At 36.7% G+C, this 27,707-nt stretch overlaps 1 protein-coding gene across 2 annotated transcripts in view; it reads right to left on the bottom strand.

Annotated features, from left to right (window-relative positions):
• GBE1 (1,4-alpha-glucan branching enzyme 1) overlaps positions 1-27,707 on the bottom strand; it is a 360,857-nt gene that overhangs the window by 20,110 nt on the left and 313,040 nt on the right. Inside the window, exons 13-15 of one of the 2 annotated variants that reach the window (XM_036243257.1) lie at positions 11,542-11,726; positions 9,824-9,968; positions 8,678-8,764 (exon numbers count right to left, since the gene is read on the bottom strand). In XM_036243257.1, coding sequence (XP_036099150.1) covers positions 8,733-8,764; positions 9,824-9,968; positions 11,542-11,726 — 362 coding nt within the window. In that variant the 3' untranslated portion in view covers positions 8,678-8,732. Of the gene's footprint in view, positions 1-8,677; positions 8,765-9,823; positions 9,969-11,541; positions 11,727-27,707 lie in introns of those variants that run through there. The other variant, XM_036243255.1, reaches the window with a different exon arrangement.

The following is a 27,707-nucleotide window of genomic DNA, read 5'->3' as shown; positions in this document are numbered from 1 at the left end:
GAACACTTAATTCCAGTCCTACTGTGAAAGAACAGAAATCATTTTGTGGTAGTGAACTGGGCAATAAGAAATTTTAAAAAGGAGTAAGATAAGAAAATGTAGGCAACAGAGAGGGTTAGTATCTACTCTTTCCACCCTTTTGTTTCCTTCCCTTTATCATCAAATTTTAAGTGCATTTTTAGCATGATGACGACTGTAACAATGCCCACAGCAGCTAACACGTACCAAGCCTGTAGAATGTGCAAGATACTGTTGCTAAGCCTTTTACATGCATCAGCCCATTTAATTCTGATAGGAATTCTACAACAGGTGTTTTAAAGATGATGAAACTAAGAAACAAGGAGGTTACTTGAATAACATGAACCAGTGGGATAGGTGGAACTGAACCTTCAGATGTTCTTACTCTAGAACCCATGCTCTTAACCACCATCCTGGTAATAAGAGTGGACGTCTCCATGTTTACAATATAAGAGCCAGAAATACCTACTACCACTAGTGGCCATACAAGTTACAGGAGCCTGTGGGAGATAAAATATTAGGTAAGAGCACAAACTGAACAAAATGTTTCAGAATCAGAAAAAACAATGCTACCACCAGTGAAACATTTTTCTTAGCTGAAAAAAAAAAGGAAGACTGTTGGAAGGGAAGGTAGAAAAGTGAAAATTGACTATTTCCCTGATAAGGAGCTCATAAGTAAAAAAAAAAAAAAAAAAAAAAAATCACAGTACTATCTATCATTTTACAAAGAAAATATTTTTGTTTTAATTAATGTACATATAGCAAGATACTTACTATCTCCCAGTAAAAGGTAATTTGATTGCATTTAAGTTATGCATCAATTAAATAATTTTTCTTGATAGCATCTACAGAGTACTTTCCTTATTCAACTGATACCATATATCTACCAAAAATGATCATAATTATACAAATAAATTTCACAAATATAATAGAAATTAATTATACATTTTTCATTGTTAGGCCAATGGACACTTAGTAGAATTAGAGATGATTCTTGCACATGGTTATACTGAAGCCATTGTTTCTAAAAACACTGTTCATGGCTCTACTTTTTCCACTTTTCTCTGGAGAAACAAACTCTTCTTTTGGTTGCAGCATCCACATGTTCTTGGAAGCCCTTAAATTATTATAGTGAACCAGTAATTATATTATGGCTTAATTTTAAGAAATCTTCTGGGGGTATTCAGGTACCATTTTCACAAATAAATGGAACACTGACCACTTAATTTGACCCTGTGGGATTCTGACTTAGAACAGCTTAACAGAAAATGAAAATATCTCAATTACAGAAGATCTAAGCAGCCTTCTGGCAGGCAGGAGAATTTCACTGGGGGGGGGGGGGGGGGTGACTAATTTCTACTGAAACCCATAGGGAAAAATAAATTTAACATTCAATCTTAGAAATTTATTTTAAACACAGAACTCTCTAGTTAAAAAACATTGGCATCAGATCTAAAGGTAATAACTAAATTCATTTTTTTCAGATAGGAAAGAATTATCTGTTTTGGACTGATTAAATAAAGGACTATTTTAAAGAAAAGGTTAGATACAAAATTTTTCAGGCCAGTGATTTCATTGTAGATTTGCTTCTTCCCTTTTTACAATGCTGTTCCCTTAGAAAAGAAAAGATTTACCAAATGAGAGAGTATAAAGTACTTACAGAGTACAAGGAATGCACTAAGTCTGGAATAGATGGTAGATCTTATTAGGAAAGTCTTTCAGCAAGTATTCTAACTGACAAAAGATTCTAGTGTATTAATTTAAAATTCTACAAAATTATGATCTATTTTATTGATAATATTTTATCAATTTTACTTTTCTACCATTGAATTAAATATTTTCTTTAAGGAAAAAAACAACAACAGATTATGGGAATTCTTTGTGATTCATTTATTTAGTTTTAAACAACTTCAGGGGTTCTTGCACCATTAGGTTGTTGTATCATCCATCTATCCTTCCATGTGTCCATCTGTCCATACGTCTGCCTATCCATCATCTATCTATCCACCCATCCACTCCTCGTTCTATTTGTAATTATCCATCCATCCATCCATCCATCCATCCAATATTTAGTACCATTTTTTACAAATTGGTAAAAATAATCACCCTGGGCACAAATGTTTTCCCCTCATTAGTGATACAATTATAAACTGATTATGTACTATTTTCAAAGTTATAATAATGTTTCTGATTTCTCTTTTGCACAGATGAACAAGAAATAGAGGACAGAACTCTTGACAGAGCTACTGTTAGATACATTTCTGTAACCGAAGGAGACCATGACTATGCAACTGAGCTATGAACCAAAACACAGAAATAATGTTGAGTATCTCAGGGCACTGAACACTAATCAACACTCAGCTTTTCAAACAAAACAGATAAAAATACCCGACAAAATACCTGAAACCATTTGTGTGCTGTAAGGGCTTGCTCTTTATCCATAACTGCCTATAGGCTTATGAACATATATTTTATATATATATATATATAGCCAATCTAAAAGTGTTACAGCAGTAACATTTCATACAAAATATTTTTCTTTGTGACTCACCTCAAGTTCATGGATAGAAAAATGAACCTAATTCCTAGGCACTCTATTGCCAGAGGAAGTGGGGATACACGTCTGTCATTATGATTAAATCACAGGGGTTGGTGGACAGTGTTTAACAATGAAAAATGTTCTGAACGACCACTAGGTAATATTTACAAGTATTAATCTCATCTTGAAACTACAGAAGGTGAACCGAGGCAATGCATGTACATCATTTTGAAGCTAAAAAAAGAAAAGGGTGCCTATATTAAATACAAAATTGTTATTAGGATTAACTGTCTCTGTTCACATAAAAACCATCACCATTAAACTGCAGCACAGAGTAAAAGTGCATGTGTGCACACACACAAACATAACAAAAAGAAATATTCTTGCATCTGTTCAAAGTCTTTGTAGTTTTTTTCAGAAAGCCTTGTATCATTCATTCATTCATTCATTTATTTACCAGAAACATCTATAATGTGGAAAATGAGAACTTGAAGTTGAAATGCTCTACTTTTTTTGGTTGAGAAATTAACCTTCAAATATAAAATCATGATAGAAAGTGTAATTTAGCTAATCCTAAATTAAGTTCTTTGTTTTCATTTGCTGCAGAAAGCACAGATTCTAATCAACACCATGTTACACAACTAAGCTTCAAAGGCTTCTATAAACTAAACATCTCGCCTTCAGCAACCACACACCAGTGAATCATCCAAGTGACCTTATTTGCTCATTAAAAACTCTGTGTACAGGTTGCAAATGTCAGAGTCTAAATTTACATTTTCAAAAGTACATCTTGCAGCAGTTTAATGAAAATATTTCAAAGATCTCAGGTCAACCCCAACTATTTACTCATCTGTTCCCTGAGCCTTAAATATTTTTGGCCTGGATTCATACTCCACTTAACATTTCAATATTGTAACAGTTTTAAAATGGGCTATTATTTCTACCCCTACCTCATCAGCATGCTGACAATTTAAAAATATTTCATTTTAGTGCTTAAGCTCTCAGATTATGAATCTGTACATACCAAGACATACACCTTAATAATAAGCCGTAAGGCTTTAAAGTTTACTTTGAATATTATACAATCAACTTAATTGCTGACATGCATCAGAGTGTAACTTTGAACATAGACCATGACACATTTATATTTTACTCTAGAATAGAGAGTAAACACAATAACTGACCTGAGTTTTACATTTTTCCCCATGTCAAACGGTAACAAAGGTCACAAGAAACAATGTTTGGAAAAAATTTGGGAGGGGTGATGGTGGGATGCTGAGGAAAGTTAGGAGATGAGAGAGAAGTTTGTTGGTACCATGAATTTGTGAATAATTTTCTCTTTCTACCTATTTCCCAGAAGTATATCAAAATCATTTTGCACACTGGCTGGTTTTGCTCAGCAGTTAGAGCGTCGGCCCGTGGACCAATGAGTCGCGGGTTCGATTCCAGTCAAGGGCACGCACCTCGGTTGCGGTTCCACCCGGCCCTGGTCGGAGGCAACCAGTCGATGTGGCTCTATCACATTGATGATTCTCTCTGTCTCTCTCTCTCTCCCTCTCTCCCATTCTAACTAATGATAAATAGGATATCCTCGGGTAAGGAATGGGAAAAAAAAGTGTAAAAAAAAAATCATTTTGCACATTACAGAAGTAAATCTTCATCGGCAATGCTTCTGCTACCAACACCAACCACACACCGGCATCTGAACAGACAGAAGCGCCACCACGGTGTGGAAGAAAAGGCTTTGCACACACGCTCAACCTTTATCAGCCATGTGCTGGAGGACAGTGAGGCAGTTATTTAAAGACCTCAGTTTACTGACCTGTCACATGAGGCTGTACAACCTGGCTTTTGGGTGGCCAGGAACATTAAACTAGATACTTCATGAAAATAGCTAATGTGTTGTTCAGAGTACATAAGAAAGAGCAGTTTGTCCTTGAGTGCTTAGCAGTTTTCCTTTTGATTCAATGCTGATTTGATTATGTTGTAGGTGAAGAAATATGATGGAAGAAATACAGTGTTTCTGATAATATCAAGGGCATATTGTCTCTTTCCCTACAGCTAAGCAATGTGAAATCATAAACAAATATAACACATCAGAAAAATGTATATTATCTTCCTGAGCATGGAACTTATCACCTGTCTACTTACCCACTCTATTTAAATCTCAGTTCTGCTCAAACCACATTGCTGCCTCCTGTATTATAGAACACTGTGATTCTTACACTGAAGATAAGTAGCAAAAAGATAAATGTGAGACAGTATATAGGCAAATAATTTTTTGTTGCTGTTGTTTCTTTTCCAGAATATGGCTGTAGATTCTTCTTGCAGATACAATACTATATCCTTCAGCCGTCACCATGAAGACTACATTCAAAACTTTAGTGATACAAATCGGACTTCCCACTTAGCTCTCCAAATACATCAACTTATTTTGAAGTGATAGTTAAAAACATCCTTAAAGTGTTGTGTCTACCTTGCCTAGCATTACCCCCAAAATAACTTCCCTTACAACAGTTGCTTGGGAAGACAGCCATCACCTATTCTTCACAGATTTGAGTGACAGTTGATGTCTTGCTATTTGATATGCAGGATATATGGGTTCAAAAAAATGGAACTGCTCAAGAATTCCGACATGTTTCTACTGCAGGTTTATATTTCACAGTGACAGAAGTTCAAACTTCTTTAGAAACTTTAAATTTGTTCTGGCACCAAATCCTGCTTTCCAGGGAATTAAAAATTTGATGAATTTCTTGACTTGATTAATACATCCAATCTTGCCACTGTGGATTCTTCACAGGGAAAATCTGTATTCAATTCACTGGCTCAGTGGTTGGAAATACCAGTGGAATAGAACACTTTGTTCAAGTCAGGAAATACAGTAAAAAAAAAAAAAAAAGCCTAATTTTTCTGTAATTTCTGTATCTAAAATGATTCTATCATGTTGACCTACAATGTTGTTTAAAGTTATAAGAATAAAGTCATAAAGATGAAAGGCCAAAGCAAAATGAGATTTAAAAAATGCTAAGATAATAAAAGGACTCTGAAAGCTAAGCTTAGAACAACAAGAAGTTGAAAGAATAGATTTATTGCCTTCTCATGGTACAATCATAACAGATTAATAACAGAACTGTTCTACTCTAGGATTCTTTTATCTTCTCCATTAACAGATTACAGGCAAAACCGTATATATATGTTTCTTCTTGTTTCATATTAAATTTGGAGTTTTAGGTTAAAATTATTTACTGACTAAAGAATAATGGAGATACAACACAACTAATACACATAAAGAAACACTAAGGATTTTTATCTGAATGTAAGTATGATATGAGCGGAAAACGTGCTGGCTGCCAGTTAAGCTAACGGCATTTAATAAGAGAACACTGCCAAGGTACCGGGACGTGGTGCACCACTCGACGTCCTACTTGCCAGACCACACTTAGAATCCTGTGTTTTCATTCTGCACACATGTATATGAACAATGATGGGTGCACCGTGATAAGGGAGACGTGATGGTATGAGGTCTGAGAAGTAGCATGAGAATCTATTAAAGAAATGAGAGAAATTTAGTCTGAAGAAGAATGACTAGGGGCTGTCCTATAAGGAGCATGTGAAATGCCTTTCTGATTTTTATAGCTGGCATACATAGCAAGCTTCAGAAATAGAAAACTAATTTAATTTACATTTAAGACAATTTTAAAAAAATTAAAAAACAAAACAAACTTGAATTGCTTACCTTGTGAAATAGTAAGATTCCTAGAACTGGAAAATGTTCTAAATGATGGTTAGTTATTATTTGTGGAGGAATTTACAGATGAAATATCTGCATTGAACTAGGTCACTGGAGTTGAGAACATCACAAAACACAGGAGATTTTATGATTTCTACCTAAGAGTCTGAGCTGGCACAATGAACATATAATTATTTGGAAGGTGTGGTTTCAAGTACACTGGCAGTGCTTTCCTGCTTCACTCCCTTGAAACAAAAATCCTCATCACAAAGAAACTAGTCCATTAACTATCTCAATCCATTAGGTTTTACATAATTCTTGAGTGTGCAAAGAGGCTGTTATTAAAATGCAAATGTCCCCCAAGGAAGCAATAACATATTGTGATGAGCTATAGCCTGTTGACAAAAAAGACAGGAATAAGAAAGGCTACAGGAGTGAATAAGGTCCAAGTGGCCATAAATCCTTACAAAACAAAGCCCTTGTAGAAAAATAACCAATACTTTTTCTTACAAGTTCTCCTATAGATCCAACAGGTGACTGAAGTTTCAACTACTACTTTCAGGAAGACCTGGCCCAATTTTCCAAGGTGTCCATGTTGATACAGCTTTTAATGAGTAGTTTTTGAAAGGGGTCAATAATGTGAAGCATTCAGATTATTACTGTGAAGAGTTTCTGCCTATAGACATTTAGACAAATCACTAAATTTCAGAAGACTCAATTTATGTCAAGTTTCCTCAAAACCAAACTGGACTTTCATGTATTGAGTAACTTCATATGACTAAATAAAATTAACTTTTGGGTGTGTTGTACTATGTAATTGTATGTTTTCATATAATAATATTTACTAAAGTTACACAGATTCAGACAGGAGATCAATGCTGCTTGGGGCCAAGCTTCTTCTTCTAACATCACTATTGAAATTCCTTTGTCACATTTTCTATTCCCCTAGCTAGCTATTCCTCCTTGCTTTTCTCACTCAAGAATAGCATCAATTCTTGCCATTGTTAAAAGGGATACTTTAGCCCTGGCCAGTGTGGCTCAGTTGGTTGGATTACTGTCATTTTACCAAAAGGTCTTTGGTTTGATTCCCAGGTCAGGGCACATACCTAGGTTGCAGGTTCCATCCCTAGTCCAGGGGGGCAGCCAATCAATGTATTTCTGTCACATATCTCTTTCACATAGATCTCTCTCTCTCTCTTTTCCACCCTCTCTAAAATCAAATTTTTAAAAAGGTGAAACTTTGTATTTTCTCTTCTATTCCCAATGTCCAAACAGTTGCTGAGTTCTTTCACTGTAAGAAAGGGCTTCACATACCTCTTTGTATTCTATTGACATTACCTTAGTTTATGCATTAATTATCTTTAATGTGTACTGCAATTTCACATATGTAATACCTGTACTTCCAATCTCTATCCTAAGAAAGCTCTCCTACACACTGGGTACACGAGATGTCCTAAAGCATACATCTTACCAAATAGCTCTCCAGCTCAAAACCTTCAGCGACTCCCTACAAACAACTGAAGAAAGCCTAAACTAATTAATATGAAATTGAAATGTATTATGTGATTTCGATTTATCTTTTCAGTCCATGGCTTAGTATTTTTTTTTATGATCATCATTCTCCAGTTAATCCATTGTGCTGTCCATGACCTAAGGACATCTCTGCTTTCCTACAGCAGAAAAGGCCTTCCTCAAAATTTTCTACTATAATTTTATTCATTTCTCATGGTCTAGGCTAAAAAATCATTTCCTTAATCAATTAAGCAAGTAATCAAGTAATCAATCTCTCTCACTCTCTCTTGCTCCCTCACTCTCCCCCGCCCCAACCAGGCTTAAATCAATCAATCAATCAATCAACTTCATTTATTTTTTTTCTTTTCTGGTCCTCTTTTTTCCCTTAGAAGATTCCTGTTTCCTTCCCATTTATTGTATTATGCCTTACTTAATAGTTTGGTTTTATGTATCTCTTCTCCCCCACTTAAGGGTCTAGGAGAGTGCTTAAAAAATACTGCATTAGATTCCAAGTGTTCTGTAAATGTATTTTGGTTTGATTATATTTTAATGTGATTATAATCAAAATTATATTGTTATTATATTGCATTGTTAGGTGTAGGCAGATGTAGTCTAAGAGCCTTGTTTTAGCAGTCTGGAGCAGAGAAAGGTCATATATGAGCTGTTACAGCTCTAGTATTTGCTTGCAGTTTTCAAAGAAACGTTGAGGGTGAGAACATTTGCCTCCTGCAACAGAGCAGTTTTTTCCTAGTACAGATAATGTTATCACATTGATTTTCTATATGTCTTTTTGTACATACACGACACAAAAGAAAATTTTCTAAAGTAACCTCTTTCTTAAAAAAGGCACAAAAAAAGAATACCTATTTGCCTTCTGTTGTATCTGAAGGTGATGTATGGACACATGGCTGTTGCCTTGCAACAGAACAGGCACTAGGGTTTGGACCTTGCTGACACCATGCAAGCTGAAAACAGAAAGACAATGAATCAGGGAACTTGATGATATTGTCACAGTGTTGGCATCACATTACCTCGGAGCTTTTATTATGTGGAAAATACATATCCCTTACTGTTCTAGCCACTTGAACAAGTGAGTTTATCTTCTTGTAGTTACAAAGATCCTGACATGTAGGACTTCACACTGGCATCAGACATCTTGCTCCGGTGGCAGACATTAATCATGGTTATGGCTCCAGAGGATTAGAACATTATTTCACTCCCTACTTAAAAACTTGTGCTGCTTTTGTGGCTAGGTCCCAAAGTTGTCTCCTCCCCCCCCCTCAAGGATTTGGTGAGTTATAATCTCCTAAAATACACTGTAATTTTCCTTTTGTAACAGTCGTCAACTTGCAATTACTAAATTTTTCTTCTTCACTAATTTAAAAGCTCCATGAGGGCAGTGACTGTGTGTGCCAAGAAAATGCCTGTATTTACAGCACCTGCACATGGCTGCCTGGCTCACAGGTGTCAGTAAGTGTCTGTGAAATGAATGGATGTGGAAATGAAGAGAGAGAGGATATCAAAAACCTCTCCCTGCCACTTCCTTTGCACACACTCCTCCACCCTGACTCTACCTATGCAGACCTACAAACGTGAGCATGCACTGCATTAGAGGAGACAGGAAAGAGGAAAGAGAAAAGGAAAGGGAGCTCTCTTTATAACTATTGTCTGCTGTCTCACTCAGTGGAGAAGGGGAAGAAAGACAATTCTCACAGGCAATTTCTAAAAGATGTTCATAAGGAAAACTACATTTGTCTCCTGTACTGCATACTGGATCAAAATATTTTTTAAATGTCCAGAATCACACTTTTCAGAGCCAGAAGGAAACTTAGGATTAGTTCAGTATTACTGAGCTGAGCAAAGATTTATTAGTCAACTATTTCAAGTCCCTCATTTTTCAGACACATAAACTGAGAGCTATTGACGCCAAGACCAGCATTAGTTTTCTTCCTCTCTAGGATGTAAAAAAAAAAAAAAAAAAAAGAAAAAGAAAAAGCTGAGTGTAGATAGTTATATTCACTGACAACAAAAAGGATATTTTCCTGGTGATTTTGTTCCGACTCGGTAATCAGTGTAGCTCTTGCTTGGATGAAAGTTGAAAATAAAAAGAAGATCTGCTCTCTCAAAAGTGATGACCTTATTGTCTTCATGCTTTTCACTCACATAGGCCTGCAAGATTGAACAAGCACAAACATTTAAATAATACCTAGATGCTGCCACAAGTAAATTATTTATTAAAAAAGTTGTTTTTGTCTTTATTAATAGCTTTGTTACTTTTACGTCAAAAATGAAAATGACAGCACATATCTTTTGACCATGTTGTAATTTTTCCCATATAAAACTCTAAGCCAATTAACAGTCTCAAAAACTATTTAAAGAGTATAAAAACCTCACCAGCCATCACCAACTTCAAACAAAGCATAGATGATAGTGCTGAGGTTTGAAGTATTAACAGGGTACCTGTGGTGTCTATAAAGTGTTTGTGTAGATAGAGTGGATCTATTAATAAGTGGGTTTTCTTTAAGACTTTTGTTTTAGTTCCAGATGAATGAGTTAAGACATATACAATTACTTTTCAAATTTAATGTAACATTATTATTATACTGAGATGTCTGCATTGCAGTTATCTGAAAAATTTTGCATTATTGCATAAATTTGTCAGACTCAATCGTGACACAAAGTCCTTTACAATATATATCTGCCTAATAAAAGAGAAGGTCTGAAAAGAAATGATGCCTGCACACCTCCTCATTTCACGCATGTTTACCGCAGGCAGTGAGGAGCCTTGGCTTCCTTCACCGCCTCCCTCTACTCCCAGGTTTGCAAGAACTTATTTCCATGCAGGTGGCAGCACCACTCTTGGTAATTTAGAAATGGGAACTAAGGTTCCAGAATAAACAGCATGCCTTTTGGTATTCATAGTTGTTCCTATTGAAAAGGAGCATCATTTTGCTCTCTCTTCTGGAAACGGCATCACTAATAAACGTGAGTGAGTAGGGCATTCATGTCATGCAGCCAATCTTACTGAATATATAAGTACTTTTATTCAACCATTAAAAAAAAAAATCATGGACACCAAACTAAAAACACATCAACAGTAATTTCAAACAGCACCAGTAAAAAGTAAGTGGATTATAAGTAACACATACTATATGCTAATTTTTGCAAGGAGGAAGAAGAAAGCCTGCATAAAATTTGCACTTGTTAATTACATTTTTGAAAACTGAGTCTTTAATTCCAGAGGAGAGTCAAGCTCATGAAAAATACAAAAGGCATGCAGGTATAATAGCATCAATTGAAATGACAAGTTAGAGACCAGTAAAGAAAGAAAATATAAAAATAAAGAAATCTACATGTTGTCAAAGTAATTTTTTTTATTACAGCATCATTATTTATATAAAGAAAAGTCAAAACAATTAAGATGTTTCCACAGCAATTTCCAAAATAAATTCCATGCAGAGCTTTTGTCATTTATTTTAACAAAATGAAATAAAAATTACTAAATTCAAACAACAACAACAAACTAAACAGGAAAGTAAGTAGGGCATTATGTTTAAAATTTTCATTATCTATCAGAGAGACTGCAATAATATGTTTTGACAACCTGAAGTATGTTATAGGGCACTACACACTGAATAATAAAGTGCCGTTTAAAAGACCAGCTTATAGATTTAAATTACTGCCTTTCTGAGCACGTATAACATTGGTGACTAAAACATAATATTTGGAGTGAAGAGCTTACCTGTGGTGCTGAGAGCCAACCAAATCTTTCTTCCAATTTATTCATATCTCTGTCAAAGTTATTTAGAAACTTATAACGAAGAAGGTCATCATCAGTTAAATGAAACTGCCTTCTGGCATAATGGTAACTCTCATTATTTCCTTTTCTTGGGAAGTCTAACCATTCAGGATGCCCAAATTCATTACCTGCATTAAAAAATATTTATATATAAGCTTTGCTTTGTAATGTTAGCATTTCTTCTTAAGATAACTCAATAATTAGGTGGTTTTAAAGTTCTTTTATAGTCCGTTTAGGTTATGATTTAATAGAGCTGAGCCCTGGTATTCATGCTCAACCTTGGTCCAGAAACAGCCAAGTCCAGCGCCGAGGGCCCTGCCTGCGTGTGGACTCCGACGCCCGAGGCAGCGCTGCCCTTCTCGTTTCTGAGAATAGGTATATTTCAGTTCTAAAATAATCTCTGAAATACCTGAGTAATTTCTAAAATCTCTATTTCTCTAATCTCTGAAATCTGTAGAATGCATTATAATTTCCAATGGCTTTGTATGCACATTATTTTTTGATCCTCAAAGGAACTCTATTACATCCAATTCGCAGAGAAGAAATCCAAAACTCTAGGCAGTTAGAGGATTTTCTCAAACTCACACAGATAATAAGTGGAAAAGCAACCACTGAAATTTAGTTCTTTGGATTAAAACCCAGAGTTCTTTTTACCTCATCACATTAGGCAAGTATGCTATAAACTTCAGGTGCTACAGAAACCCATCATTGCTTGTTATTCACTTCCTTGTTCAGACCAAATGTATGTATGTCTTACCATTAGATGTGTACCTTTAATTTCGTGTGTGTGTGTGTGTGTGTGTGTATGTAACTGGAATACTTGTTTGGGAATCCATTTAAATATTATTTCTTATTCTAATGATGAGAATCAGAAACATACCACACTTGAAAAAATAAAAAAAAAATAAAACAAAAAATAAAACATATTTATCATTCTGATAATCAACTGTCTAATTGTCTAATAGACTGGTTCCTATTGGTTTCTCCAATTTGTGTTTCTACTTTACAGCTTTTTTCCCCCCTAAAAATTAAACACTACTTTCTACTACTTATTCCCATTTACCGCTTTAACAGTACAATTTTCTAAGAAAAATGTATCCTTTTGACTAAGAAAGTACCATAGCTAATAAAAGTGTGTTCTACTTTAAAGCAATATTCTCATAAATAAAAACTAATAAGTGAGAATGTAATCTGAAATAATATTGCAGAGTTGTTTTCAATGGTAGCCTCTGCTAAGAAACACTACAATTTATATTTCTCTTTCCAGGACCATAGTCATCAAGCTAAAAACAACATCCAAATATATCTGCATCAGTTTCATAAGAATTAAAGTTTCTACAAACATTTTGCTAAATTTTAAAATTCCAGTCTAAATAATATCGGTTATCATGTTGCCCACTATGTGACAGTGGTCAGGAACCAGATTTCTGACTCTACGGGCCTCTGTTTACTTTGGGGTGCCTTAAAGTGATACAAGGAACGTCCCTCAGTTACACTTAGGAGATCCACCTATGTCTGGAACCTGATTCAATCAGCCAAGGTGTAGCCCCGGCATAGCCTGCTCCACCATCCATTCAAGTGGCAAAATGATGTACCCGCAGAACTGCAGTAGAGCACATTCCTTACTGCTAACAAAGGTGCTGCCGCCAGTCTGGGGAATGTTATATGTCCAAGTCTTAGTGGCATTCACTAGTGGGAACACTGGAGAGAACAGAAATGTCATGAGGCAGCTAAGTCTAGTACCTTACAGAGTGGATCCGGGCTTTCTATAGGAAAATACTTTTATTTTGCTATGGCCACAGATTTCTAAGGCATCTCCAATAACAATAAACACTTCCTTTAATCCTTTCTGGGGGAAGCTGTTACATCCTTGCCATCATGATGACCACAGTAGAGGCAGCCGCAACATGTGCCAGGCATCTGCGTTGCCCATGAATTCCCTCTTCCCATGTTCAACTACCTTGAAGTAGGCACTATTACTGTTCCAGGTTTATAGGTAAGAAGACTGAGGCACACAGAGTTACTAAGCAGTGGGGCCAATGAACCCAGATAGTGTGGTTTTACACTGACTCGGTGAAGGAGTTTGGTTTAGCCATAAAATAGGGTTTGTGGTGAGGAGGAGAGTTGGTTGACACAGGATGAGGTCAGATTAGGATAAGCTTCAAGAAATCTGACCTTAAATTGCAGGCAATAGGGAACCAAAAGCCCTATTAAGTGAGGAATGAGAAGTTCAACTATGTTTATTATTTAAAAATTTCTGGTGCAGTGTGGAAAAGATACTGGATGTAGGGGATGGCTGAACGGTGAGGAGTCTAATATGGAATCCAAAGTATCAGGTAGGAGAGGACGGCGCACACTGAGAATGGAGAACAGAATGACTGATTCAGATGGCATTTCTGAGGTGGAAATAACAGATTTGATGACTGGCTGTTGAATGGAAGTTGTAAGGAAAAGGGAAGCATGAATACAATTTGAATTTTGAGCCCAGAAGACTGAGCGGTGACAGCATGGACTGTTCTAGGGAACATGATGACAGAGGGAGGGTGTGGGGAGAGGATGATGAGTTTGTCATTTGGCATACTGAATTTAAGGCCTGAAGAATATACAGGCATCCATGGATTTATAATAACATCCATAAAAACAAGATACTGAAATTCAGGTGAGATTTGGGTGTGAGAAGCAAGAGTAAGTTGCAAGGCTTCACTAAACAACAGTAGTCACAGCTGCAGGAGGAAAAGAGCCATGGACAGCAGCCCAAGGAACTGCAGGCAGAAGGAGAGAGATTAGAAAAGACGAGGAGCAATGGATAGCAGAGCAAGAGGAACATCAGAAGAAAATACAAAAGGCTGCGAAGAGACTCAAGAAGGGAGGTCAGAGTCAAATGCTACCAAGAAGAAAGGAAGAACTTGTGATATCATCACCCCTTGGGCATAGGAATAAGACAGTGTAGAGCTGAGTTTTTTTAATCAGTTAGTATGGTCCAGAGGAAACATACAGATTCCCAGAGAGCTTGTTAAAAAGATTCAAGCTCGGTGACTCTGATTCACACTCTCTTTGGGGCAAGTTCTTGGCAGGAGTTTAGATTTTCATCAGCCTCCCTGCAATATTCTGAAAGCAGGAGGGCTGCAGGCCACACACTGAAGAACAATGACAGAATGATGTAGGTCTCAGTAGGGGGAGTTCGACAACATGACACCCATGAACACAGATTTCCAAGTCAGAGAGACTCAGGTTTTAGTTCCAGTGAGGCCACTTGTGAGTGACGCAAATTTAGGCCATTTTATCTCCTTAGCACTCAGTTTCCTCCACTGTAAAATGAGATAATAAGTTTCATAAAAGCTCTTTTAAGATTCAAGTGAGGTAAGGGAGGCCCTTGGAACAGGGTCTGGCAGCTGTGGCCATTCAGGAAGACCTGATGCCACACACTTCCACTCATTACTGATGTGTCTCAGGAGAGTGACATAAAGGGCAATAGGCAGGATTCGTAACACAGCTCACATTTCTGGCTCCCATCCTTATGAGGAGGAAACTGACCAGCAGACAGTGCAAGGAACCAGGACAAATTCGAAAGGCAGCAATCTGGCTCCTCTTCACTTAGGCTTCATGCTACCTTATTCCATTCTTTACGGTGTAAAATTTCCACACTGATGCACTGATTCATATATGTAATAATACAAACATTTTCCTAAGTCAAGTATTAATGTCCTTTGAATTACCTACCATTTTAGACCTTAAAAGGCAGAATTAAAAGTGAAAATAAGTTTGCCAGAAGACATCCAGATGGATAGATTAATCAGGTTGTTACGTTAGGAATCCCCTCTTCATTTTTCTTCCTTCATTATTCCTGTATGTTCATCTTTCAAAACCTCTGAACAAGTTTGCAGGGGTTATACATACACTATTATACAATGCCATAATGGTATATATGCAATTTATAATATATACATTAGATTATATAGTATTTGTTGTATAGTATACATTTGATTACATTCCACTTAAACAGTGTATGCCCTTTCTAAAAGCAGAGCTCTGTGCTGGCTGGAACACAGTCTGGCACTAGAGGACTTCTTCTCTCTGACTTCTTCCCAGCCTTCTTCAAAATGTGACCCCAGGTCATAGATCTTGTTACTTTTCATCTTTTCTAACTGCCTCAGATAGAGTAATAAGGTGAAAATATAAATTCTTCTCCACTGTACAGTTTAGCTTCTCTCTGCGGAATTCCTCTTTAGAAGCACAAGCTTTTTGGGGGGTGTGTGTGTGTGTGTGTGTGTGTGTGTGTGTGTGTGTGTGTGTATTTGTTTTCATCAGTACAGAATTGAAGGGTGAGTTTCACCAAAATTATTGGGGGCAATATTAACCCATCTCATAATCTGATTAAAAGGTAAGTACCTGCTATCCAGAAACATACACACACACACACAGGGTCACTGGATAGTCCCAATGATCCATAGAATCTATCCAAAAACTGATCCAACTGAAATTACAATATCATTCTCACATGAAAATCCGCGTCCTTATAATCTATAGCATAAGTAAGGATTGACAAGTAGCAAATTATAATTACATGGGATTCATGACAAGAGCACAGGAGATAATATGTGACTCAACTATTACCTAATAGGAGCTAATATTATAGTGCCAGGTTTTTCTTTTATTCATTATTTTTATTATACAAGTAATATACTGACAGATACATTATTTTAAAATAATTTAGAAGAGTTTAAAACAATACGTTGCTCTATATATGTTAATGTTAACTATTATACTGTTACTTTTTATTATTTTTATTGTACATGTAATGTACTGACATATTATTTTTTAAAATCACAATTAAATACATCAATAAATATCTGAAATGTTACCAAATAACCACTTGTTATGGTATGAATGTTACTGTCCTCTCCAAGATATCTATGTTGAAATCCTAATCCTCAAAGCAATGGTATGAGGAGGTGGGACCTTTGTGGGTGTTCAGGCCATGAGGGTGGAGCCTTTAGGAATGGGCTTAGTGAATGATCTTTTACATAAGGGGCTCTACAGAGCCCCCTGGCCCCTTCTACAACAAGAGGATACAAACTAGAAGTCTGTGACTCAGAAGAAGGCCTCACTCAACGACACTGGTCCCCTGAGCTAGGACTTCCAGCCTCTAGGAACTATGATAAATACATTTCTGTTGTTAAAGCTACCTGACTTAGGTATTTCATCACAGAAGCCCAAGTGGACTGAGTCACAACTTCTTCTCTTTTGGTAAATAATTTATTTCATTTATATATATAGCAATAGCTATATATCTACATCTCTCTATCTCTCTATCTGTCTGTTTGTCTATTCATCAATCTTACCTACCTACAACTTATTTTGAAGAAAGATAGACTTATATTACATGCTATTTTGAATTTTAATGTAAGTATTTCCCATGTCGATAAGTATACATTGCTGTGATGGTATTTCATTATGTGATTATAATGCAATTTTATTTAATCATTCTTGTCATGCTAGTTATTTTGGCTTTTTCTAATATTTTAGTATTATGCAAAATGACCACTCTTATAAATATACCTCTGTATGCATGTCTGATATTTCCTTAACATAAACTGAGTAAGTGAAATAGCTATTCTAAAGGTAAACAGCATGATACATATATACAATGGAATATTGCTTGGCCACAAAAAAAAAACAGACTTTTACCATTTGTGAGAGCACAGATGGACCTAGAAGGTATTATGCCAAGTGAAATAAGTCAGTCAAAGACAAATACCATACAATTTCATTTACATGAGGAATCTAAAGAATAATACAAACAAACAGAACATAAACAGACTCACAGATACAGAGAACAGACTGATGGTTGCCAGAGTGGGTGGGGGTTGGCGGATGGGTAGAAAAGGTGATGGGGTTGAGAAGTACAGATTGGTAGTTACAAAACAGTCATGGGGATGTAAAATACAGCATAGGGAATATAGTTAATAGTATTGTAATAACTGCACGGTGCCAGGTGGGTACTGGAAATATCAGGGGGATCACTTTGTAAAGTATATGACTATCTAAACCCTGTGTTGTACACCTGAAACTAATACAAAATAATATTGACTGTAAAGTTTAATTGAACAAATTTTAAAGAAAGGTAAACAGCAGATATAATTCTAAGAGAAAATATTTCCCAAGTACTGAACATTCCTAATTATTTGAAAAGACAGGCACAAATTAGCAAATTGTTACTGAAAATGCTGTTCAAAAGACACAAATTATATTCCTTAATATATATGTTTAAGTTACTACTTTAAAAGTATTTTTCATCATTTATATTTAAGATTTAATTTTAGTGCCCTCTAAGGCACATCAATTTTAAACATTCATTTATCTTTTCAAAAACATATCCAGAAATTATTAAATATTATGAAAAAATTTGCATTGTATGAGGTCAAATTAAGTGCTTGGAAATATAAGAAAAAGATAAAAGCAAGAAAAATACTTGGCATCATAATCCAATTTAGGGTTTTGGATGTATTTTACATTTTACTTCATTTACCCTTTATATGTATAAATACACCACTTAAAGAACATTCCAATAAGCGTACTTATATAATATAGAATATAAAATTGAATTTCTAAATTACAAAAAGAGGTATTAAATTTTTTTCAAGATATGATGCAGATGATATTCTATTAGAGGATAATTTATTAATCTCTATTAAAGATTGATTTAGATTTTCTGAAAACCTTCTCCTAGAGAAGCTTCTTTCTAAACAGAAATATATACAAAGTTGCATACTACAAAGACATAGATAGAAAAATTCCATTAGTGATTGCACACAGAACATTCTACAGAATGGCTTTCAAAGGTTATCTTTGTTGTAAATGAGCTGACAAGGGGCAAATTACCTTTAATGTAGACAAACGCAACATTAAATTTCGTATGTGGTTCAAAACTGTAAACACAAGCATAAAATAAATGGAAGCAAAACACAGAAAGGCTTTCAAAGTGACCTTGGAATAATAGTGAACCATTCTCAGACTGAACAGTGAAAACTGGAAAATGCCAGTTAGTTACCTTACACTAGCTTCCCAGCTCACAAACCTAATGAAGAAAAATCCTTTAAAACAAGTTAAGAATGTTCTCATTTATGGCCTACAAATTACTTAAGGAATGTGGCCACACTTGAGACAGTGCAGTGAATATGGCCATCCAAAAAAGCTTGTAAGTCAGGGTTGCTCTATATAAAGATGGATCAGAAATCTGAATTTATTCAGGTGAAGGCAAAGAAGGTAATTGATTTGTTTAGTACAGACAACTTGATGTAATAGTAAACACATGATCTGAATCAGCATTTAATTTAACCATATACAACTGTATATATTTCTAAATTATATATAAATATAGGTCATGTATACATGCATCCATAATATATGTATATCTTCCTCAATGAATACAACCTGCGGTTCATGCATTCTTAGTGATTCCCTGACATTTTATGCAAAATGTTGTATGTATGTTATTCTGTGTGTTATTATGAGGAGAAAGGTTTTCTTCTGATTTTCCAGGCATCTAAGTCTTAAAAAGGGTAAGAACCATTCACTGTATTAGAAAGTTAGAATGAGTCACAAGTAGGAATTTCTAAGCTATATGAAAAAGAAATATAAGTAGGAGCCTAAATTGCAGAAGGCATTTTTAAGACCTCTGGCTGGTTTACTCAGCAGATAAAAGTCTTAGAAAAGTCACATTTAAACTGACTTTCTCACACAGATGCAAGGACTGTGACACTTGACAAAAAGACTCTGAGTCCAAAATATGCACTACACGTAACCTGGCACCAACCAGCAAGCAGGGTCTCCCTGGTCATACGGTTCTGATTATGATCACTAACACAATGCACAGAATGTTCCTCATTTCAACATGAAGGAAGGAGAACAATCTTTTGAGCTGTCACTTGGGACACTTTGTACGAAAATTCCCAGTTCATGCCATGATTTACTGCATGCAATACAGTGGCAGAAGTGGGTGCTTCCAGAAATTAGAAGGCTAAAAGCTTTGGCTAAACAACTTGTAGACAGGGAGGGGAGTGACTAACATGACTCTAGTTAGTTAATAATTCCAGAAAATTCTACTAAGTTCCTTCTCTCCCTTTCCATTTCCTCTGTAAATAGCAACCATTCATGTCTAGTTAATTGTGAAAAACCTCTGAGCACAAAATTCCTATTGGGATTTCTGTTCCTGTAATTAATTTTTTGCTGTTTGATGTAAAGGTCCTAACTATAAATTGACAAGAAGCCAGCTGGTACAGTGATGAAATTCTAGACAATACAACTAATGAAAAAATCCCCAGCTCTATGAAGCTGAACATTTTGATTAGTGGGTTTGTGTGTTTTGTTTCTCTAAACTGTAATGCATACTAATTTTACCTAGTAATTAATTAAAGTCTCTCACAGCTTCCGTGCTATAGAAGTTAGGTAACTCTTTGTTGACACCAAGTTTATGGACATATAAGAATAAGGTACAATCCTGATGAAAATAGAAAACTCTTCAGCTCCTATTCTTCTTAAGTGCACTGAAGAATAACTTAAAAAAAAAATACATATTTAAAATCAAATCCTTTGGTTTTCCTCAGATCCACCAGTGAGTACTCAACTCATCAAAGGGTGGGAAATACCATAAATTATATATTTTTAAATCAGGGTCCATGATTTCCCTGTTTAGAAAAATAAACTTGCTAGTTACTCCTCCATACCACTTTTGATGCTGATCAATGTGGCTGTTGGCAGGGGGCACACCTAATTCTTCTTTTTCATTCTCTGCAGCACACTCCAGTATACTATACCAAAACAGGGACTTCTTAAGCATTTGTTAAGTTGGATATTTCCCTGTACAACTGTTAAAGGTATAATGGCATCCCTTTTGAGGCACAGGAGTCAAAGAGATTGACCAGGTCCATGGGATGAGAGAGTGGGTGACATGCCAGCTAAGGCAGGCAGAACAAAGCTCAGCAGTTCTACTAGGGGTGTATCGTTCAAGACAAAAATTCCACAATGTCTTAGTAACATTTTCTCCTGCTATATCCCCCTCAGAAAAGGGAAACCAAAGAAAAAATAAATAAATGGGACTAGTACATCAAACTTAAAAGGTTTTTAATAGAAAAGGAAACAATCAACAACATGAATAAATCTACCTACTGAATGGGAAAATGTATTTTCCAATGATACATCTGATAAGAGGTTAATATCCAAAATTTATAAAGAACTCATACTACTCAACACCAAAAATCCAATTTAAAAATGGGCAGAGGACATGAATAGACACTTCTCCAAAGAGGACATACAGATGGCCAATGGACATGAAAAGATGCTCAACATCACTAATCACCAGAGAGATGCAAATAAAAACAATGAAGGAAATATCACCTCACACTTGTTAGAATGGTTGCCATCAACAATCAACAAATAACCATTGTTGACAAAGATGTGTGAAAAGGGGAACCTTCAGTGCACTGTTAGTGGGAATACAGACTGGTGCAGCCACTATGCAAAAGAGTATGGAAGTTCCTCAAAAAAATTAAAAATCAAACTACCTTATGACCAGCAATTCCAATTCTGGTATATATTCAAAGAAATCCCAAACACTAATTCTAAAAGATATATGCACCCCTATGTTCACTGTGCCATTGTTTACAATGGTCAAGTTATAGAAGCAACCCAAGTGTCCATTAATAGATGAGCGGATAAAGAAGAAGTGGTGCATATATACAATGGAATACTACTGGGTCATAAAAAAGAATAAAATCTTACCATTTGTGACCATATGGATGAACCTAGAAGGTATTATGCTAAGCGAAATAAGTTAGAGAAAGACAAATACCATATAATTTCATTTATATATGAAAGTTCAAGAACAAAATAAATGAACAAACAAGAGTAAACAGAAAGATAAATGAACAAACAAGAATAAACAGACTCAGACACAGAGAACAAACTGAGGGTTTCCAGGTGGGAGGAAGATTTGAGAGCTCCCATGAAAAGGTGAAAGGATTAAGAAGTGAAAATAGGCAGTTGCAAAATAGTAATGGGGATATAAAGTACAGCTCAGGGAATATACTCAATAATATTCTAATAACTAGGTATACAGTCAGATGGGGACAAGATTTTTTGGAGTGGTCACTTAGTAAGTTATAGAATGTCTAATCACTGGGTTGTACAATTGAAACTAATATAATATTGTATATAAACTGTAATTGAAAAATAAAATAAAATAAAATGAATAAAGTCTATTATAGCCTCCATGTTGTGGGTTTCAGGTAACTATTGACATCAAGTATCTATGTATGCACTTTAGAGACACATATAAACATGTATAAATATATATGTGTGTATGTACATGTGTATATATGGGACAGTCCTAGTGTGAATTTAAAAAATTCTTCTTAACAGAAGATTATTTTACAATCAAATGCTTTGATCTCTGGGTTCTCCCATGGAGTCCGCCTCATTTCCTCATGCATACTTACTTCTCCTTTAAAGGTGTAAGTCAAAGATTACATTCTGAGTTCCATGACTCATTTCACATGTTTAGCTACTATACAAGATTATAAGTGTGAAACTACTGCAGTGCATCCTGTGTATCAGATAACACACTTAGTGGATACCTGCATGATCCCTGTCCTCAACGAGAAACAAAATTAAATAACTATACAAATGTATTTTTTCTTAATTCAGGTGACATGGAGAAAAGAGCTCAAAGTAAAGGAGGGGGGGGGGCTGGCCAGTTTGGCTCAGTGGCTGAGTATTGGCCTGCGGACCAGAGAGTCCCGGTTGGTTCCCACTAGAGGCATGTACCACAAAAAGAAAACAAAGGGGGGGGGTGCGTGGCGCTTCAAGGGTCAGTAAGACTTAAAACAACAACAAGCAGTGGAGGAGGAGAGGACAAAATGCCAGCATATCTTCCCACCCACCCACTGAAATAGAATAAATTCAAAAACTCCAAGTGGCAGCACAGCAGGTGAGGATGGACAAACCTGAGGTCATGTTAATGTACACGCAGAGGAAAAGACTCCAGCTCAGTAACTTCACCCTGGAATCTCAGAAAAGTACCTTCAGTGTTAAGAATCAAAACATGTCTCTGCCCTGGCCGGTTTTGCTCAGTGGTTGGAGCACTGGCCTGCGGACCAGGGAGTCCCAGGTTCGGTTCCCACTAAGGGCACGTACCTCAGTTGCAGTTTCTCCGCCGCCCTGTTTGGGTCATGCAGGTGGCAACTAGTCCATGTGTCTCTCTCACATCAATGTTTCTCTCTCTTCTCTCTCTCTATCTGAAGATAAATGCAAAAAAAAAAAAAAAAAAAAGTCCTTGGGTGAGGATAAAAAAATACATCTCTGCCTACTAGACATGTATATGGCTTTTAGAAACATCCAGTGTAGAACGAAGCCTGAAGAACACTCACATGCCCGGGTCGGGCAGAGGGAGAGGAGCCTGGAAAGACGCCTGAGGAGGAAGGGCCAGAGAACAAGAAGGAAATCCGTGGTGGGAGGCAGATGGGAGCCTGATTGGACTGGGGGTGCTTCCTGGAGGCAACAAGGCCCCTGGTAACAAGTGCTAGCACGCTGACCTGAAACCTGCAGAACCATAAGAGATTTAGTAGCTAGAGAGGACAAGGTGACTAGGAAGAGAGCAACAGCGGTGATATCTCCGGGCAAAGACAGAGAACTGGAAACCATATTCTAATAAATGCCAAGTAACAAATTTCCATGCCTCTTGATAGCTGAAAGGGACCAGAGATGATGTTAAAGGTTAGAGCTATATTAGGAAGGTTGTCGATACTCTGCTGCTCCTCATCTTCCCCTTGATAAATTATGCAAAAAAAGTCTTGAGGCAATAGCCAAACGAGTTCTCAGCACTTTGATAAACCATTTTCAATTAGAACTATGCTTAGACCTTGGTCAAACCTGTCAATCTCTTTACTTATCTACAAGATTACAATTCTTTTGGGTGGTAAATTCTCATTAGGAAGGCACGGGATCATGGATGAGGTAAACGGTCAAGCATTTGATAACAAGGTTGTTCAAAACAAACAAATAAACAAAAACACTTTTAACTATCAATGCCCATAAATACAAAATCAAATTAACTTTATATTATATACAGATTTGGTAGAATAAATGTAGACACACTTATAAATAAGTCTTATTTGAAACACTAAGGAATTAGGGCCGTGGTCCAGTATTTCAGTTGGTTAGAGTGTCGTCCCAATACGCCACGGCTGTGGGTTTGATCCCCAGTCAGGGCACGTTCAAGAATCAACGAGTGAATGCATAAGTAAGTGAACAACAAATCAATGTTTCTCCCTCTTTTTTTTTTTCTCTCTCTCCCCCCTTCCTCTTTCTCTCTCTAAATTCAACTAAAAAAAATTTTTTTAAGTAGAAAAAAATACTAAAGATGTAGCATTATGATATCGAAGGGTAATAATATATCTTTTGCCCAGCTGGTGCGGCTCAGTGCCTTGAGCATCGTTCCATGGAGTAAGAGGTCCTGGTTCAATTCCCTGTCAGGGCACAGGCCCAGGTTGTAGGCTCCATCCCCAGTAGAGACCGTGCAGGAGGCAGCCGATAGATATTACTCTCTCACATTGATGTTTCTCTCTCTCTCTAAAAAAATCAATAAAAACATATTTTAATATATATATATATACACACATTAATTCTTTTATTTAAATGAAGAGAATGAAAAAACACTTTAAAGAAATGAAATGAAAAGTAATTCCATAACTATATTAAAATAATAAAAGCAATAATAATTTCTTGAGAGCACCCTGTATACATAGACTTTATGTTCAAATTTTAGCAGTTATCTCAAATAATAGTTACAAAACCCTTTAATATCTAGGAGAGGGCATTATTCCCACTTTCAGATCATAGATGAGGAAGGCAATGCAACTTTCGAAGGTCATGTTAGTATAAAATATATACGTTAGTATTCAAACTTGAGTCTGTCTAGTCACTGAATTTGAACATTAGCTGGATACCTATTATGAATGTACAGGCATGAGAGAAGATAATAAAAGAGCTATAAAAAGATATATAAGGGTGTGTTTCCAATTCCACTACCAAGAGCAAAATTAAAATATATTTATTACTGACCTGCGTTCCCTTTGTGTATTGCGTGTTCTGATAATCTTACTGTCGTTCCCTATATTACAGCTGCTCAGTCTCCAGGAGGCCTTTTTAACCTCCTGCAGAGAGGCTTTGGCGCCTGTACCTCCACTTGCACTTAGACATATATTTTCCCATATTAAAACAATTCTTTAAGTAGTCCAATTTTTGTGTGTTTGTTTTGTTTTTGCCTGTCTCTTTATTAAGCTGGGGATAAACACACTGGACTTTTATCTATTATCCCTACTTCCTAATGTAACAGTAGGCATATACTACACACTCAATGATTTGCTAAGTAAGTGTTGAAAGGAAAAAGAAGGAAATCATGTCTGCTTTCCTTAGTAAGCTACTTGTTGTCCATGGAAAGTGCTGCCTTGTATTTTGAATACCCAGTTTGAAGCACAGGGACTAAGATACATAAAGTGTCTACCTTGCAGGTTGAAAATTGGTTTTTATAAGGGCCATATGAAAAACAGACAAAAGTACTTTGGGGTACAAAGGGGATGTATAAAAAGAAGCATATTCCCAGCACCAGGGAGAAAACGCAAATCAGAAGAGCAGATACAGCTTCAGTTCTCTACTCCACAGAGTCCAGGATGCCTCGCTGGGTGCTTTCTCATGCTCAATGCCATGGCCTTAGGAGGCAGAATTTCAAATAGTTTTTGTTGCTATGTGTATTTGGACCTACATGCCATTTTTGGCACAGTTTCGACTTAAAGTAAGTATTAAATGTATAATAAAACCAAGGATAAAAAAATGAACAAAACAAATGAGACTGAGTGGAAAATGGGTATTATATTTATGCAAACACAAATTTTTAAGAACTAGATATTGTGGGTGAGAAAAGAGGCCACATACTAAACCTAACAAGCTCAGGGGAGGCCCATGTGGTGGCCTTACAAACTCAGAGACAGAAAGTAACCACATAGGGTGATCTGAAATTCAAGCTTCCGGACTGAAAGGGAGTCACAGTGGTAGTCACACCCTACACCCATATCTTCCCTGACAAAGGTCTATCTTTTCCTTAACTGAGCCTGTCTATTGTCTTTCTTGCATCTATGATAACATGCCTTTGGACTGTCAGGGTCATTTCCTTCAAGTAAAATTCACGTAAGAAATGTCCCAACCTGTTATGGAGTTTTTATAAGTTTATTTAGGCCAAACTGACAATTGCCAGGAAGCAGAATCTCAAGGTTCTGAGAAAACTGACTTGACACATCCGAATCAAAGGGGAAGTCTGGATGGGATTACAGTAACTCCACTGGTGACAGATTATGGAGGCAGGAGGAAACAAATCTCTGAGATTGGATAAAAAGTAAAATGAAGAGACACATATTGATTTTACATTGGTGAGTATAGGAGAGTTAACAATTAACAGGAAAATAATAACAATGAGGGGTTCTGTGGTCTGGGCTCTGGAGCAGGGACTGTGCCCCAAGGGGTCTAGAAAAATAAACCCTGACATTTCTAAGGCTATCATAGATGCAAAAAGACAATAGACAGGCTCAGTTAAGGTAAAGACTGGCCTTTGGCGAGGAACACACTGGCCTAGGACATTGCTACCCGCCATGACTCACTTTTAGTTAGGAAGTTTTAATTTCAGACCATCCTATGTGGTTACTTTCTGTCTCTGAGTTTCTAAGGCCACCACACAGGCCTCCTCTGAGCTTATCAGGTTTAGTACGTGGCCCCTTTTTCATCTACAATATTATTTTCTTAAAATTGAGAGCAATAGCAATGGGCTTTTATCATTTTTTTCTGAAACCATTTTGATGCTTCATGAAGCAGAGGCCTCAAGGGAAGGGGAAGAAAGTTCTGCACATGAATAGGGCACCATCGGAAAGACTCCACACCTTTTTAGGTATAGAAAACAAACAGGAAAACGGGAATATTAAAAAAAAAAAAAAAAAAAAAAAAAAAGTGTTGGCTGATTATAAAACTGAGTATACATGTGGTTTTTATAGTTATTCTAACATTAGGCTTAGACTCAAACATTTGTGAGTCCAGTTAGATTGTGCTATTTTTCCCTAAAATTTACCTATAGTTAGGATCTGCTTGCTACCACTTAGGGTCTGTGTGCTGAGGTTATGATATAGTAGGCAGCTGGACAACATGAGCAGAATAGAAAAGACGGGCCAGGTACAGAAGGTCACCAGGGCAGAAAGCCCAATGTGCCTAGCAACAGGCAGAACTGCAAACACAAGTATTGTAGGTGGAACATTGACCCCAGGGTGACCTTACCTCACCTAGCATATTGCTGGCCCCCAGACCTTTCATATCACTGGTCACACTGCTCAGACACTCCCCTGACCTTCCCTTCTCTGGCACATCGATAGTGATGTGGTAGACCCCTTAGAACGGGCACGGGGACTAAAGAATGACTCCATACAGGCCCATGCATGACCATTCCCTTAAGCATTAAGCACTCAGGACAATAAGGTTCTGACTTGCACCATATACTCTTAGGGACAAACTCAGAGTTTTGGTCAAACTAGAGAGAACATCTAGGCCTCAGTTGTGTTTCAGCTCCAGGCCAAGAAAAGCAGCAAAACCAGACTAAGCTATACCATAGTTAACCTTAGGACGAGGACCAGCTGCAATGACCAATGACACACCCATCAAAATGTAGAGACCATGACCCTGAAAAGACACACCTGGAAAGCTGATGTGAGACCCTCCCGAGACACCACTAAAATCCCTGCCCACGCTCTCTCTCTCGAACACATCCACACCTTCCTTCTCCCCTTCTTCCTCCAAGGCATGTACCTTTGCTGCTTTTCTCCTAAGCTCCAAGGCCCTTCTTTTGCCTCTGTTAACTTTTCCCCGAGTCCACACAGTGCAGCTGGCTCAATTCCACCTCTGTGACTTTTTAAATAAACTTTCTCTTAAAATTAGAGTTCTTGTCTCTGAATTTCTTTGTTATACAGACTCAAGGACTGGGGTCTACCTTCATGGGTAACATCCTGGTGCTATTCACT

Source organism: Molossus molossus, unplaced genomic scaffold (assembly GCF_014108415.1).
Source record: "Molossus molossus isolate mMolMol1 unplaced genomic scaffold, mMolMol1.p scaffold_m16_p_5, whole genome shotgun sequence".
In the NCBI taxonomy this organism is placed as follows: domain Eukaryota; kingdom Metazoa; phylum Chordata; class Mammalia; order Chiroptera; family Molossidae; genus Molossus; species Molossus molossus.
Note: the sequence above shows the minus strand (reverse complement) of the source record. Positions and strands in the feature narration are given on the sequence as shown.